At 48.5% G+C, this 14,191-nt stretch overlaps 5 protein-coding genes across 5 annotated transcripts; 3 read left to right on the top strand and 2 right to left on the bottom strand.

The window, feature by feature from the left end:
• Window positions 1-423: 423 nt before the first annotated feature.
• Window positions 424-4,206, top strand: N7520_011304 (glycerophosphocholine phosphodiesterase; the record flags this gene model as incomplete). Its single annotated transcript, XM_057145237.1, has 4 exons — window positions 424-559; window positions 622-3,489; window positions 3,549-3,949; window positions 4,003-4,206. The coding sequence occupies 4 exons, from the start codon at window positions 424-426 to the stop codon at window positions 4,204-4,206; spliced, it is 3,609 nt and encodes a 1,202-aa protein (XP_056990991.1).
• Window positions 4,207-4,792: 586 nt separating this feature from the next.
• N7520_011303 (TauD/TfdA dioxygenase family protein) lies at window positions 4,793-6,049 on the top strand (the record flags this gene model as incomplete). The annotated part of the gene is made up of 4 exons (XM_057145236.1): window positions 4,793-5,018; window positions 5,066-5,401; window positions 5,470-5,844; window positions 5,895-6,049. The coding sequence occupies 4 exons, from the start codon at window positions 4,793-4,795 to the stop codon at window positions 6,047-6,049; spliced, it is 1,092 nt and encodes a 363-aa protein (XP_056990990.1).
• A 184-nt stretch (window positions 6,050-6,233) lies between these two features.
• On the bottom strand, window positions 6,234-10,365 carry N7520_011302 (ABC multidrug transporter mdr1; the record flags this gene model as incomplete). The annotated part of the gene is made up of 3 exons (XM_057145235.1): window positions 6,234-6,591; window positions 6,645-9,976; window positions 10,024-10,365. The coding sequence occupies 3 exons, from the start codon at window positions 10,363-10,365 to the stop codon at window positions 6,234-6,236; spliced, it is 4,032 nt and encodes a 1,343-aa protein (XP_056990989.1).
• Window positions 10,366-10,780: 415 nt separating this feature from the next.
• Window positions 10,781-11,835, bottom strand: N7520_011301 (uncharacterized protein; the record flags this gene model as incomplete). The annotated part of the gene is made up of 2 exons (XM_057145234.1): window positions 10,781-11,374; window positions 11,434-11,835. 2 exons carry the CDS (start codon window positions 11,833-11,835, stop codon window positions 10,781-10,783), a joined length of 996 nt encoding a protein of 331 aa, XP_056990988.1.
• A 1,989-nt stretch (window positions 11,836-13,824) lies between these two features.
• Window positions 13,825-14,091, top strand: N7520_011300 (uncharacterized protein; the record flags this gene model as incomplete). The annotated part of the gene is made up of 1 exon (XM_057145233.1): window positions 13,825-14,091. One exon carries the CDS (start codon window positions 13,825-13,827, stop codon window positions 14,089-14,091), a length of 267 nt encoding a protein of 88 aa, XP_056990987.1.
• Window positions 14,092-14,191: the final 100 nt, after the last annotated feature.

Here is a 14,191-nt window from a genome sequence, read left to right as displayed (position 1 = left end):
CTCCTGCTATTTCCTTAGCTATCAGCATCTGCAATCTTCCTGATCAGCATCAGCACCAGCATCAAACTTTTTCCCTTTCTTTTTAATCCCTCACCGCTTGAAATCTCCACTTAGAGCAGGTACAGTTCTCGGCGCTTTTGAAACTTTCCTACCTTTCACCTCCTACATTCCCAACAACCCCCCAATCTTTTCCTCATGGCGCCATTGACTCCTACCTGCGTGCGTCCGCTCACCTGATCCTTCCCTGTGACTATCCAGGTTGGACCAACAAAGCGCCCCCAATCGATTCGTGCTGGTGGATTCGGGTGTCTCGGGTGGCAAATCACTGAAAACACACCGAACAAAGAGGCGGTGGAACACAACTACTCCATCGGGAGAAAAAAAGGATTGAAACACAATACTTGTGCTACTTCTTTGTCCAAAATGAAGTTTGGACGCAACCTGCCACAATTTACCGTCCCGGAATGGAGCGCCTCGTACATCAAGTACAAGGCATTGAAGAAGCTCATCAAGTCGGCGGCAGAGCAAGTTAAGGCGGGACAGGAGGCGGACTTAGCCGGTAAGCGCGCGATAGCTTAATCGCTTCGAATCCCTGCGTCCCTTGTGCACCATTCTAACCAGGATGCCCGGCTTCTTTGGTTGCGTTTGGTGATATAGGTTTCTTCTATTCTCTTGACCGCAATGTCGAGGACGTCGATTACTTCTACAACAAGAAATACGCGGAATATGTCCGTCGGTTGAAGCTGTTGGAGGACCGATATGGCTACTCCATGGAGGATTCCGATACTTTGGAGCCCGAGGACCGCCATGATCTCCGCGAAGCTCTGCTGGACCTGCGCTACCACCTCCGCCGGTTACAGTGGTACGGTGAAGTCAACCGTCGAGGTTTCGTCAAAATCACCAAGAAGTTGGATAAGAAGATGGGTGCGCAGGCCCAGAAGCAGTATTTGGACACCAAGGTCGATCCCACCTCCTTCGGCTCCAATAAACGGGCTATCAAGGGCCAGGAGCGGATCAATTCATGGATGGCTCTCCTCACCGACCAGTCCAAGGCTGATGAGAAACCGTCGGATGACGCCAGTTCTACTCATTCTGCCCTATCGTTAAAATTGGGCGGCACTCGGCCCCTTCTCAACCTCCCTGCTAGCGTTCTGACAGCTGTGGATGATTCCTTGAGAAAAGACGACACACACGTTTTGCTGGAGCTAATCGAGACACTAAAGACCACCGCAGATGATTTGGGCGAGGGGGTCTTCTCCAAGGTTCTGAAGACTCTTATTCAGCGTGCTATCTTGCACCGTTCACGGGATTGTCTGAGCGTGTTAATCAATCGCGTTGACAGTCTGGAAGAGGACGATGATATCAACCGACGAAACTGCTTGCACCGTATGGTTATCTCGATTGGACGTGAACAGCCAAGCAACGACTCCGAGCTGGATGCATCGATGGTGCTAGACTTTCCTCCGGAAACTTCTCGCTTCATTACTCCTGCCGCTCCGCCAACTTTACAACCTCCACGCTCGGTTGTCAAGGAGGAACACATGCCCCAACAGCTTGACCGCCATGATCCAGCCGTTACTCTCCTACAGCACTTGCTGGACGAACTGCGCCCGAACCAGAGGGAGGCTCTGATGGCCAAGGATATCTCGGGCCGCACTCCTTTGCACTATGCAGCGCAGTATGGCTTCAAGGTAGTTTGTGAGGTGATTGTCGAACATTTGAAAGCATGGGATATGTTTGATTTGAGCCAGGGGATTGATGGCAAAGTGTGGCAAGACAATGATGGATGGGCCCCACTGCATCTCAGTGTTGTTGGGGGCCACCCGAAGACGACTCGGTTTCTCCTTGAAGCCGAGAGTTCCCAGGATCTCACGGGTGAAAAAGACCAGATTCGAAAACAGATTTCCAAGTCGAGTGCAGTTCTAGCCCTAGCAACCAAGGCCAACTTTGTCGATATCGTACACCTATTGGTGGACGCTGGCGTGGATATCAATTACCAGGATGAGCAGGGTGAAACTGCATTGCACGTCGCAGCCCGTTATGGACATGACGAGTGCGCTCGAATCCTACTTGAGGGTACGGATTACCAGAAGGCGAACACAGAGCTTGCAGAAAACACCTATGCATGGACACCGCTGTTCATCGCATCAGTCGACGGCAGCTTGAATGTGGCCAAGCTTTTGGTTGCTGCTGGTGCTGACGTGGAACGATTTGACTCATCCGGATGGACAGCAAAGGAACATGCTGCTCTTCGTGGCCATCTTGACATCGCGAGGTGTTTAGGTGAAGTCAGCCCTGGCCCTCCCGCTACTGAGCCCGACTCAGTGTTGCCGGTTTCTCCGTACAGCCCATCTCCATCTTCTTCGCCACCTCCCCAGTCCTCCCTGGCTGATCGGCGGTCGAATGCCCCAATTCCGACCTCAGGGGGTTCTGGATCACGTATTGCCGAACCTATCAAGACCTTCGGACATAGGTATCTTACCGACGAGACCATGATTCTTGTGAGTCTGGGAACAATGGACATGCGCAAGCCCTTGGAGACAGTCAATCTCGATCGAATTCCCATGGAGGATGCACACGCTACCCAGCTGGATACCACTCTGTCCTTGGTGGTCACTGCCAGCGGTGCTCATGGAGAGCCGGAAGTGATTGACCTGCCGGTACAGGACAATATCTCTACAGAACCAATCGTTTTCCATACGACAGACCTCAGCAAGGTGCGCCTGCTCTTTGATCTTGTACCTACATATGCGGGATCAAAGGACAAAATTGTCGGCCGAGGCGTCGCACTGCTTTCCAGCATCAAGCAGACCATTGGGTCGCAGCGAATCAATCTCAAGGGTGACTCTACCGTTCCTATTGTTGCTGCGAACACCTTGGATGTCATCGGGTCTGTGACCTTCAACTTCCTGGTCATCACTCCTTTCAAGCATCCCAAAATGTCGGTGACTGGTGGCCAGACCTACTGGCGCTCCATGAGCTCCACCATGGTCATCGGTCATCGTGGGCTGGGTAAGAACATGGCCAGTCGCAACTCCCTTCAATTGGGTGAAAACACGATCCAGTCGTTCATCGCGGCTGCCAACCTGGGTGCCTCGTATGTAGAGTTTGACGTCCAGCTTACCAAGGATCATGTCCCTGTCATTTACCACGATTTCCTTGTCAGCGAGACAGGAATCGATGCTCCCGTGCATACCTTGACACTAGACCAGTTCTTGGAACTCGGCAAAGGTCGGCACCGGAGTGTATTGCCCAATGGTGTGGACGTTCATGGCTTCCCAGGCCTTGGTCCCCGTCAACGCTCAATGTCTGTTGGCGGGTCTGAATATAACCCCGCCGAACTAACTGAGAAGATCAAGCATACTCGTGACTTCAAGAAGAAGGGTTTCAAAGGTAACACGCGTGGCGAGCATATCCAAGCCCCATTTGCTACGCTGGAAGAGCTTTTTAAGAAAATCCCGACACCTGTCGGGTTTAACATCGAACTGAGTGAGTTTATATCGCCTTCATAGAACAGCTACCTTTTTCGATCTAACCTGGATCGCTAGAGTACCCTATGCTCCATGAGAGCGAGGAGGAAGAGATGGACACCTACGCAGTGGAATTGAACTCCTTTGTCGACACTATCCTGACCATGGTCTACGACCTGGGCGTCGGCCGTGACATTCTGTTCTCGAGTTTCAACCCCGACGTTTGTCTTCTGCTTTCTTTCAAGCAGCCGTCTATCCCGGTGCTCTTCCTCACCGACGCCGGTGCTTCCCCTGTCGGTGACATCCGTGCTAGCAGTTTGCAAGAGGCCATCCGCTTCGCTTCGCGGTGGAATCTCCTTGGCATCGTCAGCCAAGCGGAGCCATTAGTCCTATGCCCTCGTCTCGTGCGCATCGTCAAAGAATCCGGCCTCGTCTGTGTGTCTTACGGTGCCCTGAACAATGATGGTGTCAACGTGGACGTAAGTCATGCTCCCCCCTATTACCCGTCCCAGACTAATTTTCCACGATATAGTACCAAGTCGCCGAGGGTATCGACGCAGTCATTGTTGACTCCGTCTTGGGTATCACCAATGGTCTTATTCAACGCCAGAACAGAGGTGAATATACCCCGGGCCCCTCGCCGAAACCCGCTCCTGTTGGCGATCAGGCTGCAGACTCGGCCAAGGGTGCTATTCGAGTGCCTGTCCTCACTGGCGCAAAGAACAGCAATGCCTGAGTTAATACTGTCCTTCTTTAAACCTATCTCAGGTTGACTACATACATCACTGCATATGACAATACTTTTCACACATATAGAGCGCTTACTACCAGCCCACTATGTAATGTTCATAGTAATTTAGCGTATTGCCGGAAAGTTGTAGAGCAAATTACCTCCAAATCCAATAGCTCAGCCTTCGACATATAGGTAGCACACATGTGATAGAAAGAGACATTCGTAATCCGTCGGTAATGTTACGCCACTTCAAGTGTTGATGACCTTATCAACCCCCGCAACTCAAAACCCAGGAGCGTTCCGTAGAAGACCCTGACTGTTGGAATTTGACATGATCGTAAGGTTCGATGGCGAGACCAGAACATTTAATGGTAAAGGATTGGTCAACTCCATGCACGTAACCTCAATTCGTGCTTGTTCCTCGGGTATACGACATGGCCATACATCTTTCGACACGGACTGATGCCATTATTAGCGTTATTGCAGCCGAAAAATCGGCAACGAAGATAGGAGCATTTTCATATAAATGATGAACGCTGTCAAACAGAAAAAGGACAGAATCATTTACAAATCAAATCCAACCATTGAAATGCCTACTATTGCTGAAACAACAACCCCCGTGGTACCTATCACAGAGGCTAAGCTCTCCCTCAAGGGGCCAGAGCGTGCTCCTCTAAAGCCTAGCGGTGCCCTTGACGCCTTTGAGTCATTCGATGTCACTCCGGTCATTGGACGCGAGTTCCCAAACGCCAACCTGAAGGACTTCCTGCGTGCTCCAAACTCCGACGAGCTGCTCCGTGACCTTGCCATCACTGGTAATCCTCATGAATCTTCAAACACATATATTGTCTAACTTGATCAGTATCTCAGCGCGGTGTTGTCTTCTTCCGGAAACAAGACGGCCTTGACGATGACCTGCAAAAGGAGCTCGTTCAGCGACTTGGCGAACTCTCCGGCAAGCCCAAGACTTCAGGTCTACACATCCACCCCATCAGCAACGCGGGCCGCGAACACAACGACAACGTCAAGGATAACGAGATCAGTGTTATTAGTTCGCAACAGCGACAGAAATACTACACCGATCGCAACCAACGCAGACAAAGTGCTCGGCGAGAGTGGCATAGCGATATTACCTTCGAGCCTATCCCAAGTGACTACACTCTTCTGCGTCTGACCGAGCTACCCAAAACAGGCGGTGGTAAGTATCCGATTGGAACTCGTTTCACTACATTATCTTGTTCAAATAACTCACACGGCCTTGCATAGATACCCTCTGGGCATCCGGCTATGAAGTCTACGACCGCATCTCGGAACCATACCAGAAATTCCTCGAGAGTCTGACAGCAACATATGCCCAGCCTCGCTTCAATGAAATCGCCTCGAATAACGATTTCAGGGTCCACCCTGGACCTCGTGGTGCACCGGAGAATGTGGGCGAGGTCCTCAGCGCTCAGCACCCTGTTATTCGTACGAACCCGGTGACGGGCTGGAAAAGTGTGTTTGCCGTTGGTACTCACGTTCAGAAAGTTAATGGGGTTACTGAAGAAGAGAGCGCACATTTACTAAACTGGTTTGTGAATCTGATTGTGGAGAATCATGATTTGCAAGTACGCTTCCGTTGGCAGAATCCGAATGATTTGGGTATGTGGGGTTGAAATCGCGGGTTAATGCAAAGCTGACTTTTTTCATAGCGATTTGGGATAATCGTTCGGCTTATCATGCTGCTACGTGGGATTATGAGGATCTTGGTCCGAGGACTGGGCACCGGGCTGTTGGGCTTGGGGAAAGGCCATACTTTGATCCTAACAGTGTTAGCAGACGGGAGGCACTTGCGAAAGCAGAATGAGGAGGAAGGAGCTTTGATGAATATCTGCGGGCTACGGAGCATTCAATTATTTATGCCCAGGATTATCTTTTAGATTATTCTAAAGCACTGGAGACCTTATGAGAATCTGAGATGAGATTAAACTTCTATGTATACAAGATGAGATAAGAGTAGAGGATATTCACAGGAGATTAATGAGAGGAGATTAATGAGCTTTCCCTAAGCTTTGAAGGTTAACCAATTCGTAATAATGGCCCTTTTGGCGCAGCAATTCATGGTGTGTGCCTTGCTCAATGATCTGACCCTGGTCAAATACATAGATCATGTCGGCTTTTTGAATTGTGCTCAGTCGATGGGCAACGGCGATCGTAGTCCGGCCACGAGCCGCGGCATCCAACGCATTTTGAACAATCTTTTCAGATTGTGAATCAAGTGCTGATGTTGCTTCGTCTAGTAGTAGAATTCTAGGATTTCGCAGGAGGGCACGGGCGATCGCCACGCGCTGCTTTTGACCGCCTGATAACATTATCCCCTTTGTTCCAATGATGCTCTCGAATCCGGTCCTGAAAGGTATCAGCGGGGTATATTATGTGCGTCAAGCATGGGAATGACTCACGGAAGAGACATGATAAAATCATAGATATTGGCGTCCTTGCAAACCTGAATAATCTCATCTTCCGAAACATCGGTGTGGTCAATACCAAGCATGATATTATCTTTGATAGTGCCCTGATACAGGGTAGGCTCCTGGCTAACAAGCGAGAAATAACTCCGATATGAGTTGATGTTGACATCAGTGATGTTCTTTCCATCTATAAGAATTTCTCCCGACGAAACATTGTAGAAGCGTTCAAGCAGGGCAATTGTTGTACTCTTGCCGCACCCGCTGGGCCCGACCAAGGCAATATATTGCCCTGGTTGAACGCTTAGATTCAATCCCCGAAGAACTGGCTGGCTGGGTCGAGTCGGGTAGTTGAAGTGGACATCTTTGAACTCAATCGCACCCTTCACATGCTCCTTCTCGCGGTTTAGTATCTCGCCCTCGGTAGACCAGGTATCGATTTTCGGTCGAAGATCGAATAACTTGCGGAGCTCGAAAGCAGCGTTCTTCGCTTTACCGATATCGGGAGCGAAGGAAAAGACTGCACCAGCGGACTGGGCGCCGAATAGAATTTCGGAGAAAGCCACGAAGAATTGAAAAGTGTTGTACTCGCCACGTCCCAGCAAACTACCACCATACCAGAAGCCTAGTGCGACGCAGAAAAACACCAATGCTTGAGAGGCAGCGTAGAGAATCGAGGATTTCAAGACTGAGATTATATTCGCACGACTCTGCGCTTGTAGGATATCGTGATAGCTGGTCCACACATCCCGCTCGCGAGTCAGAGCAGCTACCGTCCGAATCGCCGAGGTGGCTTCACAGGCGTACGAGGCGGAGTCTTGGTTCCCAGTCTTGGACTTTTGCGCAAACGCAGCGAGCATGTAAAACTGATAAAATCCACATCCTAAAAGGATTGGCAGGGTTGAAATACAGACGAGTGCAAGCTTCCAGCCAAACGCCAGTGAGATACACATGGCGGCTATCAGCGTCGTGGATGTCATCAATATCATTCCAAGATTTTGGCCACTGATGCCAGCGAGGTATTTCGTTTCGGTGGATAGAAATGATGTCAAGGCACCCGTTGTGTTCTCATCTCGGTCAAAAAAGCTGATATCCTGGCGGAGAATCATCCGGAAAGCTTTGCTGCGGGACCTGGACACCAGTCGCTCAGAGCAAATACCGAAGGCGAGTCCATGGGTCCCGAATGTAATAAACTGGACGATACCGATAACGAAAAAGATTAACGACCAGAAATTTGCGTCATGTCGAAGTTTGTCATACATCGATTCGGGTAGGGAGAGGGTGCTGATGGCCTTAGCAAAGAGGTATGCTTGAACAGGCTGGCCGCCACCAGCCAGGCAAGAAAACATCAGACCAACGATCAGCCATCGCCATTCCTCTTTGTTGAACGACGCAATGAATTTAATAAGGGTCCAAAGAGAGTATTTTCGCTCAGAATCAGGGTCACCGGTGGCGAAGATATCTCCAGTAGCCGACTTTCGTGAATCAATTTGACGGACTTCTTTCTCGAAAATCCCAGCTCCAGCCTCATCCCTTCGGGAAATGGAACCACTATTAATAGAGTTTATCTGTACAATGTCCTTCGTTCTGGTAGACCCTTCAGAGTCATAGTCATCCTCATGATCCTCTCGTCTGTCGGTTGTATTCTCTTCTCGGATGCGTTGAGCCTCGACCAGTTTAGAATAAGGGCCATCCATCTGGATCAGATTGTCATGCACACCCTGTTCCACGATCCGGCCGTTCAATAGGACCACAATATTGTGCGCTGTTTTGATCGTGGATAGACGATGTGCAATGACAATCGTTGTACGCCCCTTGCTCGCGCGATCAATCGCAGCCTGGACCACACCTTCTGACTTGGTATCTAAAGCCGAGGTTGCTTCATCCAGCAACAGGATCTTAGGCTCAGAAACAACTGCACGAGCGATTGCAATGCGTTGTTTCTGGCCACCAGAAAGCAAGAAGCCTCTTTCACCCACGCTGGTGTCATACCCATTTGGAAGGGCAGAGATAAATCCGTGAGCATTCGCTATGCGCGCCGCATTCTGCACAAGCTCGTGAACTTTCTCCTCTGATTCGTTCTCAAATATGGACCCGATAAGCCCATGGCGGATATTGTTATAGATTGTTGTTCCAAAGAGCACCGGTTCCTGACTGACAAGGGAGATTTGTTGACGTAGCCAGCGTAGGTTTAAGGTCTGGGTATCATGACCATCCAAAAGAATGGTGCCTCCAACTGGAAGATAGAACCTTTCAATGAGATCCATCACAGTACTTTTACTTGAGCCGGACGGACCGACAAGCGCAGTAACTTTACCAGCAGGGATCGATAACGACATATCATGCATTACCGTAACGTCCGGGCGAGATGGGTAAATATGCTTAACATTCCGCAGCTCAATATTGCCCTCGACATGATCAAGGATCAAACCTTCCTCGTTAGATGTGGGATCGATTGGGGAGATCCGGTCAATCGTATTAAAAATCTTGGTAGCCGCAGCGATAGCGCTAGTAAATGCTTGCGCGTTTGGGCTCACATTCCCTAGACTGAAAGAGCCAATCAAGATAGCCATCAGCACAGTCAATACCTGGCCAGCATTGACTTGATGTGCTACCAAATAGCGAGATCCCATCCAAAGACCAAGTCCATAGTTCCAAAACATGATGGCGAACATAGGACCTAAAATCAGAGATAAGGAGATCTGTAGACGGATTCCGTATTTCTCTCCAAGACTTAGATGCGAGTCATATTGTTTCGCAAGTTTCTCCTGCGTTCCAAAGGCTGTGGCAATCCGGATCGAACTGATGACTTCTTCCGCGACCGTATCACCGGCTCCGTAATGGTTGAGAGACAATTTGCTGTACTTGATAATGAACTGAGATCCGATGCCCATCACAAGGGTCAGCGCGACGATAGTGGATGTGCAGATGCCCGCCAGGCGCGCATATTTCACATAAGCCACGATAAACGCTGTCACGAAAGTGGCCAAGGCCGTTAGAGTCAGGCCAACTTTTTGGGAGACGCCGTCTTGAATGAGGTTAGTGTCAGACGTGATGCGAGTAGTCAATTCACCAGCCCCGAGCTGATCAAAATAGGCGATGTTTTGGCGCAGGATGGCTTTGAGATAGTTTTCCCGTATCTTTTGGGTGACTTGGCCTCCGGTGTAGATGAACCCCACCATGCTAATGTAGACGGTGGCGAATTCAGCGATTCCTAGATAAACAAAGTACAAGACATTTTTGTCAAGTTCATGGATAAATCTGTCATAGGTGATTGTTTGCTGCTCGATTCCTTGAAATGCCAAAGTTAATGATCCAAAGAGGATCTAGGTTGAGAATCAGCAGTTGTTCCCCACACGATTCGATGACCCACTGTAAATAGAGGCATTGCTGCGCCTGCCACGATAGCGCAGAGAGCGCTGATCGCAATAATAAGAAGATCAAATTTGGAAGCATAGCGATACAACCCAAAGAAGGAGATCTTGACTTTGGGCGCATCAAGCTGTCTCTTGAGGATTTCCTTCTCATGTTCGGGAAGATGCCCAAAGGCTGCATCTTCATCTATTGAAAGGATTGATTTGCTTGTAGGTTTTTGTGAGTCGGCAGGTTTGTCATCACTGGCATCATCGATGCGATCGGTACGTTTCTCAATCTCCGCAGCGATGATATCCTCGGCCTTACTCAAAGCGATGGCCCCATCTTCAGGTTGCTGCATCGTGAGTCGTAGTGACGGGCAGTGTTCAAAACATCATAGAATAAAAACAAAGTATAACTTTGCAGAATATCGGAGTTGTAATAAAGTTGGATTTCAGGCGCCCATCAAATGATAGGCGAATACGACATATTAACCAAAAAAGGAAAATGCGGATGATTCATTCCAAGGTTCTGACGAATCATCGTCCACGAGAACTCGGTTCACTCCAACATCCGAGCCATTTCAAGGTTGATAAGTTCGGTATTTCGAATTCCCGAGTATTTCCTGAATACAGAGTACAGTGTGATTGCGATTAGACTGCCCTTGTGCGACCACATTGAAGGTACATCTAACTTGAAACTAGTGACCTCGGGGGTACGGAACACTTTACTGCACGATAAGCTATTAAATAATAAGCAAAACATTACAAGCCGTCTCATAGAGGACTCCACTCATCAGCAGTACAGAAAGCATCAAAATATGCAAAAGAGCTATCCGACTGTTCTACTGGTACCCCTCGCACCACACCTTTTATGTCAAAATCAAATCCATACTGGTAGAAAAGTCCTGCCATCCTCGCAGCACGGACCAAATACATGTCAGTGTCAGAGAAATTGTGAGCCTCTTCCCGAAAGGTTTCCCAGAAGACTCTCTCACGTTCACGGTGGCGATCGTAGTAGTGACACCCTTCTGAATCCATCCAGCCAAAATGATTCTCAAGCCCGTATAGCGCGAAGCCGAAAGGCAGAACTCTTGACTCAGCCCAGTCAACAATCCCTGTGATTAAACCAGTTACGGAGTTGGTGAGGAGGTTCATCATGTTAAGATCCCTGTGGCTAAGAACAATAGGGAGAGCTCTTGAAAACAGAGACGGTAGGACCATGCGGACCCTTTCTAGGTGTGGTGTAAAGCGAGACGGTAGGTCTCGGGCAAGAAGATCGAAATTTGTTTCAAACTCCATAAGCAAAATATCAGTTTCATATAAGCATGGCCATTGGTCGTTGTACCATGATTGTGCAAAAAATTTATTCTAAAATATTAATTCTTGTAAATGAAGTATCAGATTTGGTAGGCGCACCTTGCGAAGACCTTGATAGTGTTACGCAGTCGGAACATGTCGTCTGGTGAGATACCCGCCATATTATGAGAAGTCCCAGGGAGTTTGTCCATCTCATAGATATAGAGCGGCCGTGAATCGCCCATGGTGCCGAGATATTTGCAGCTAGCTACAAATTCGGGATGGACTATTTTCCCAAGGCTAACATTGCCCACACCAATGGTAGAGTTCTCCTCTCTAAACTGGATGAGCTTGAACTTGTTCGGTCCTGCTGTCACGGTATAGCTACACACTCCTTGCATCTGTAAAGCAGTGGACACACCGCCAGCGCGAGAAATGGCAAATTCATCATATTCGTGTCTTGTTACAGTAGTGTTCGAGCTGAAGAGATTATCAATTGCGCCGGTAAGAGTGTAAATATTATAAGTCGTCATTGCGGTGAAGGCTAGTCGAGGATGAATTGTGTTTCTATTTTTGCCACGATCGGCCCTAAGCTTCCAGCTCTTTTGCGAGCTAAGCTATTCAGGGGAGATTAGGTCCTGCTATGAAGATGAAGGTACTATTCTGGCAAGTTGGGGCGGAAAACGATGTGGAGTAGTTCTTGAAGAATTCCCAAGCCCGAACTTTGTCGATTTTTGTTCAAATGTTGCTGGTTGTTGCTGGTAGTTGTTGGTTGTTGTTGGTTGTTGGCTATGTTAATTCTTATCAGAACGAATTGCGTGTCATTGGACCGGACTTTCCCAATAAGGCGATAAGTGCGACCGGATAAACTAGCTACTTTTATCAAGCTTGAAGACTATGCGCAGGCCAAGACTCAGCTTAGGAAAGTGGGACCGATCAAGTCTATGAGCTTGTGCTGCATCGCCTATAGGTAAAATTGCCAATGGGGGCTGTCACGAGTCACGACTCCACGGGATCAACGATCAAGGGCAACATTGACCATTTGAAAGGATTGATATCCTTGTATTACTCCGAAAAGCTTGGAAGAAATGAAGAAACACCTTTTCCTTGTTCATAGCTGAATCCCGCATACCCAAATCTTTCAACGGACTCCGTATTCGAAGACTCTGGACCGGTTTAATTGCTAGAAGCTACTCGTTGTATATACATAATTTTCTGTATTCTCATGCAGATCCCCGTGGATCTTTATTCCAGAACTTTTAAACAAAAATAGAAATCTGCCTCACTCCTGCATATTCTCATTTCATCGCCCTTTGAGAGGAGTATTATCCTTGCACCGGCTGAACACTAAATTAGAACCACGTGGAGTGGGAAAAGTTGTGAAAGTTGAAGGTTGTCTTAGACCTGGCCGGGAGTGGAGTCCCATGTTCATCCGATATCCGTATCATCCGAGTTCGTTTTATGTATCAAAGATTGTTTGCACGAATGGTTGATGGATCCGAACAGACCAATAAAGCGTTCAGCGATCTCCAGAATTTGGAAAATTCCATTGGACCTGTAACATTGGGCGTTGGGGGCCAAACGAGGCGACGATTAAATTCAGGACATAGAAGGGTTCTGTGAGCCATTCGCTTAATCTAGCGTGACTTTTAGTGTCAATAGTTTTCCAAGTCGGGAGTAGATTCAATCCTCCAATTCTTGGTCAATGCTGGACACCCGAGCCGTCGATCAACCATCTGCTCATACATAACACCCGGTCAATCTGGGAGCTTAATGGTTATGCACTGTGGAGTACTTCTATGCGTCTGCCTGTGCGCAATGGAGTCCACATTTGGTATTCTGGAGGGAGAAACGATGCACCAATCAAACACATTCACAAGTGAACCCAATGCAGAATGGCGTGGCCTGCCTAGTACCAGTCTAGATCGTGCACTGGCGAATTGTTGGCATTGTGACTGGGAGCCCTGAACATCGATCGCTCCACCTGTCCAGGAGAAGCAACCGAACGGGTGGTCGTCTCCGTTTCCCAATTGTATCGTGAGGGAACAGTACCGACTTTTACACAATCTGCATGTCTGAGTAAGGTAAAACACTTCCAAGCCCTGATTTTCAACGAGCCTCATAATATCAAATGCATGTAACGCTTTCTCCAGAAGTCACGGAACTGACCAAAACTATAATTTCGCACGTACAGCATTGAATGTCAAGTGGGTCAACCATTGGGGGCGGATCGACGCCGATCAATTAAAATCATTTCCAATTCGTTTCATCGATTTCCATAATTAACTCCGAGTTCTTGACCCATTTTTAAATTACACCCCCGTGATACAGCCAATCTTTGTTGATCCAGTCCATATATAGGCCCTTACAGTGCTGGACTCGGCAAGTTTTCTATTCTTCAGCTCTTTAAGGGTCCCTGAATCCTTCACTGACCCTCATTGACTCACCCAATTATCCACATTCTGCTTTCTTATCCAGTGTCTTTGATGATATAACCGTTCAAGGCGATGTCCATCAACACCATGTCTCAGTTCCAGCATCAGTTTTCAACTATACCCCAGTACCACGACTCGCAGTATGTTCGAACCATTCCGCCCATGAAGAGCGCTCCGTCCCAAGAGCTCCGCTCAATTAGTCCTCATGGACCGGTTCCTCCGTCCCCTTCCTCATCCACAAACGAATTCAAAGTCAGCAAGGCCAAGAAAGGGAAGCGAGTGCATGCTTGCGAGTTTCCCGGCTGTGTGAAGGTATCACCACCCGCAACTTTCGATGGTATCAATTTAACCTGAATCAGATTTTCACACGAGCCGAGCACCGGCGACGCCATGAACTGAGTCACCGATCCAAGAAGACCTATACTTGCAGCTATGAAGGATGCACAAAAGCATT

Source organism: Penicillium odoratum (assembly GCF_028828045.1).
Source record: "Penicillium odoratum strain IBT 22623 chromosome Unknown utg000008l_segment0_segment0, whole genome shotgun sequence".
NCBI classification, from domain to species: domain Eukaryota; kingdom Fungi; phylum Ascomycota; class Eurotiomycetes; order Eurotiales; family Aspergillaceae; genus Penicillium; species Penicillium odoratum.
The sequence above is the reverse complement of the archived record's forward strand: the minus strand, read 5'-3'. Positions and strand labels throughout refer to the sequence as shown.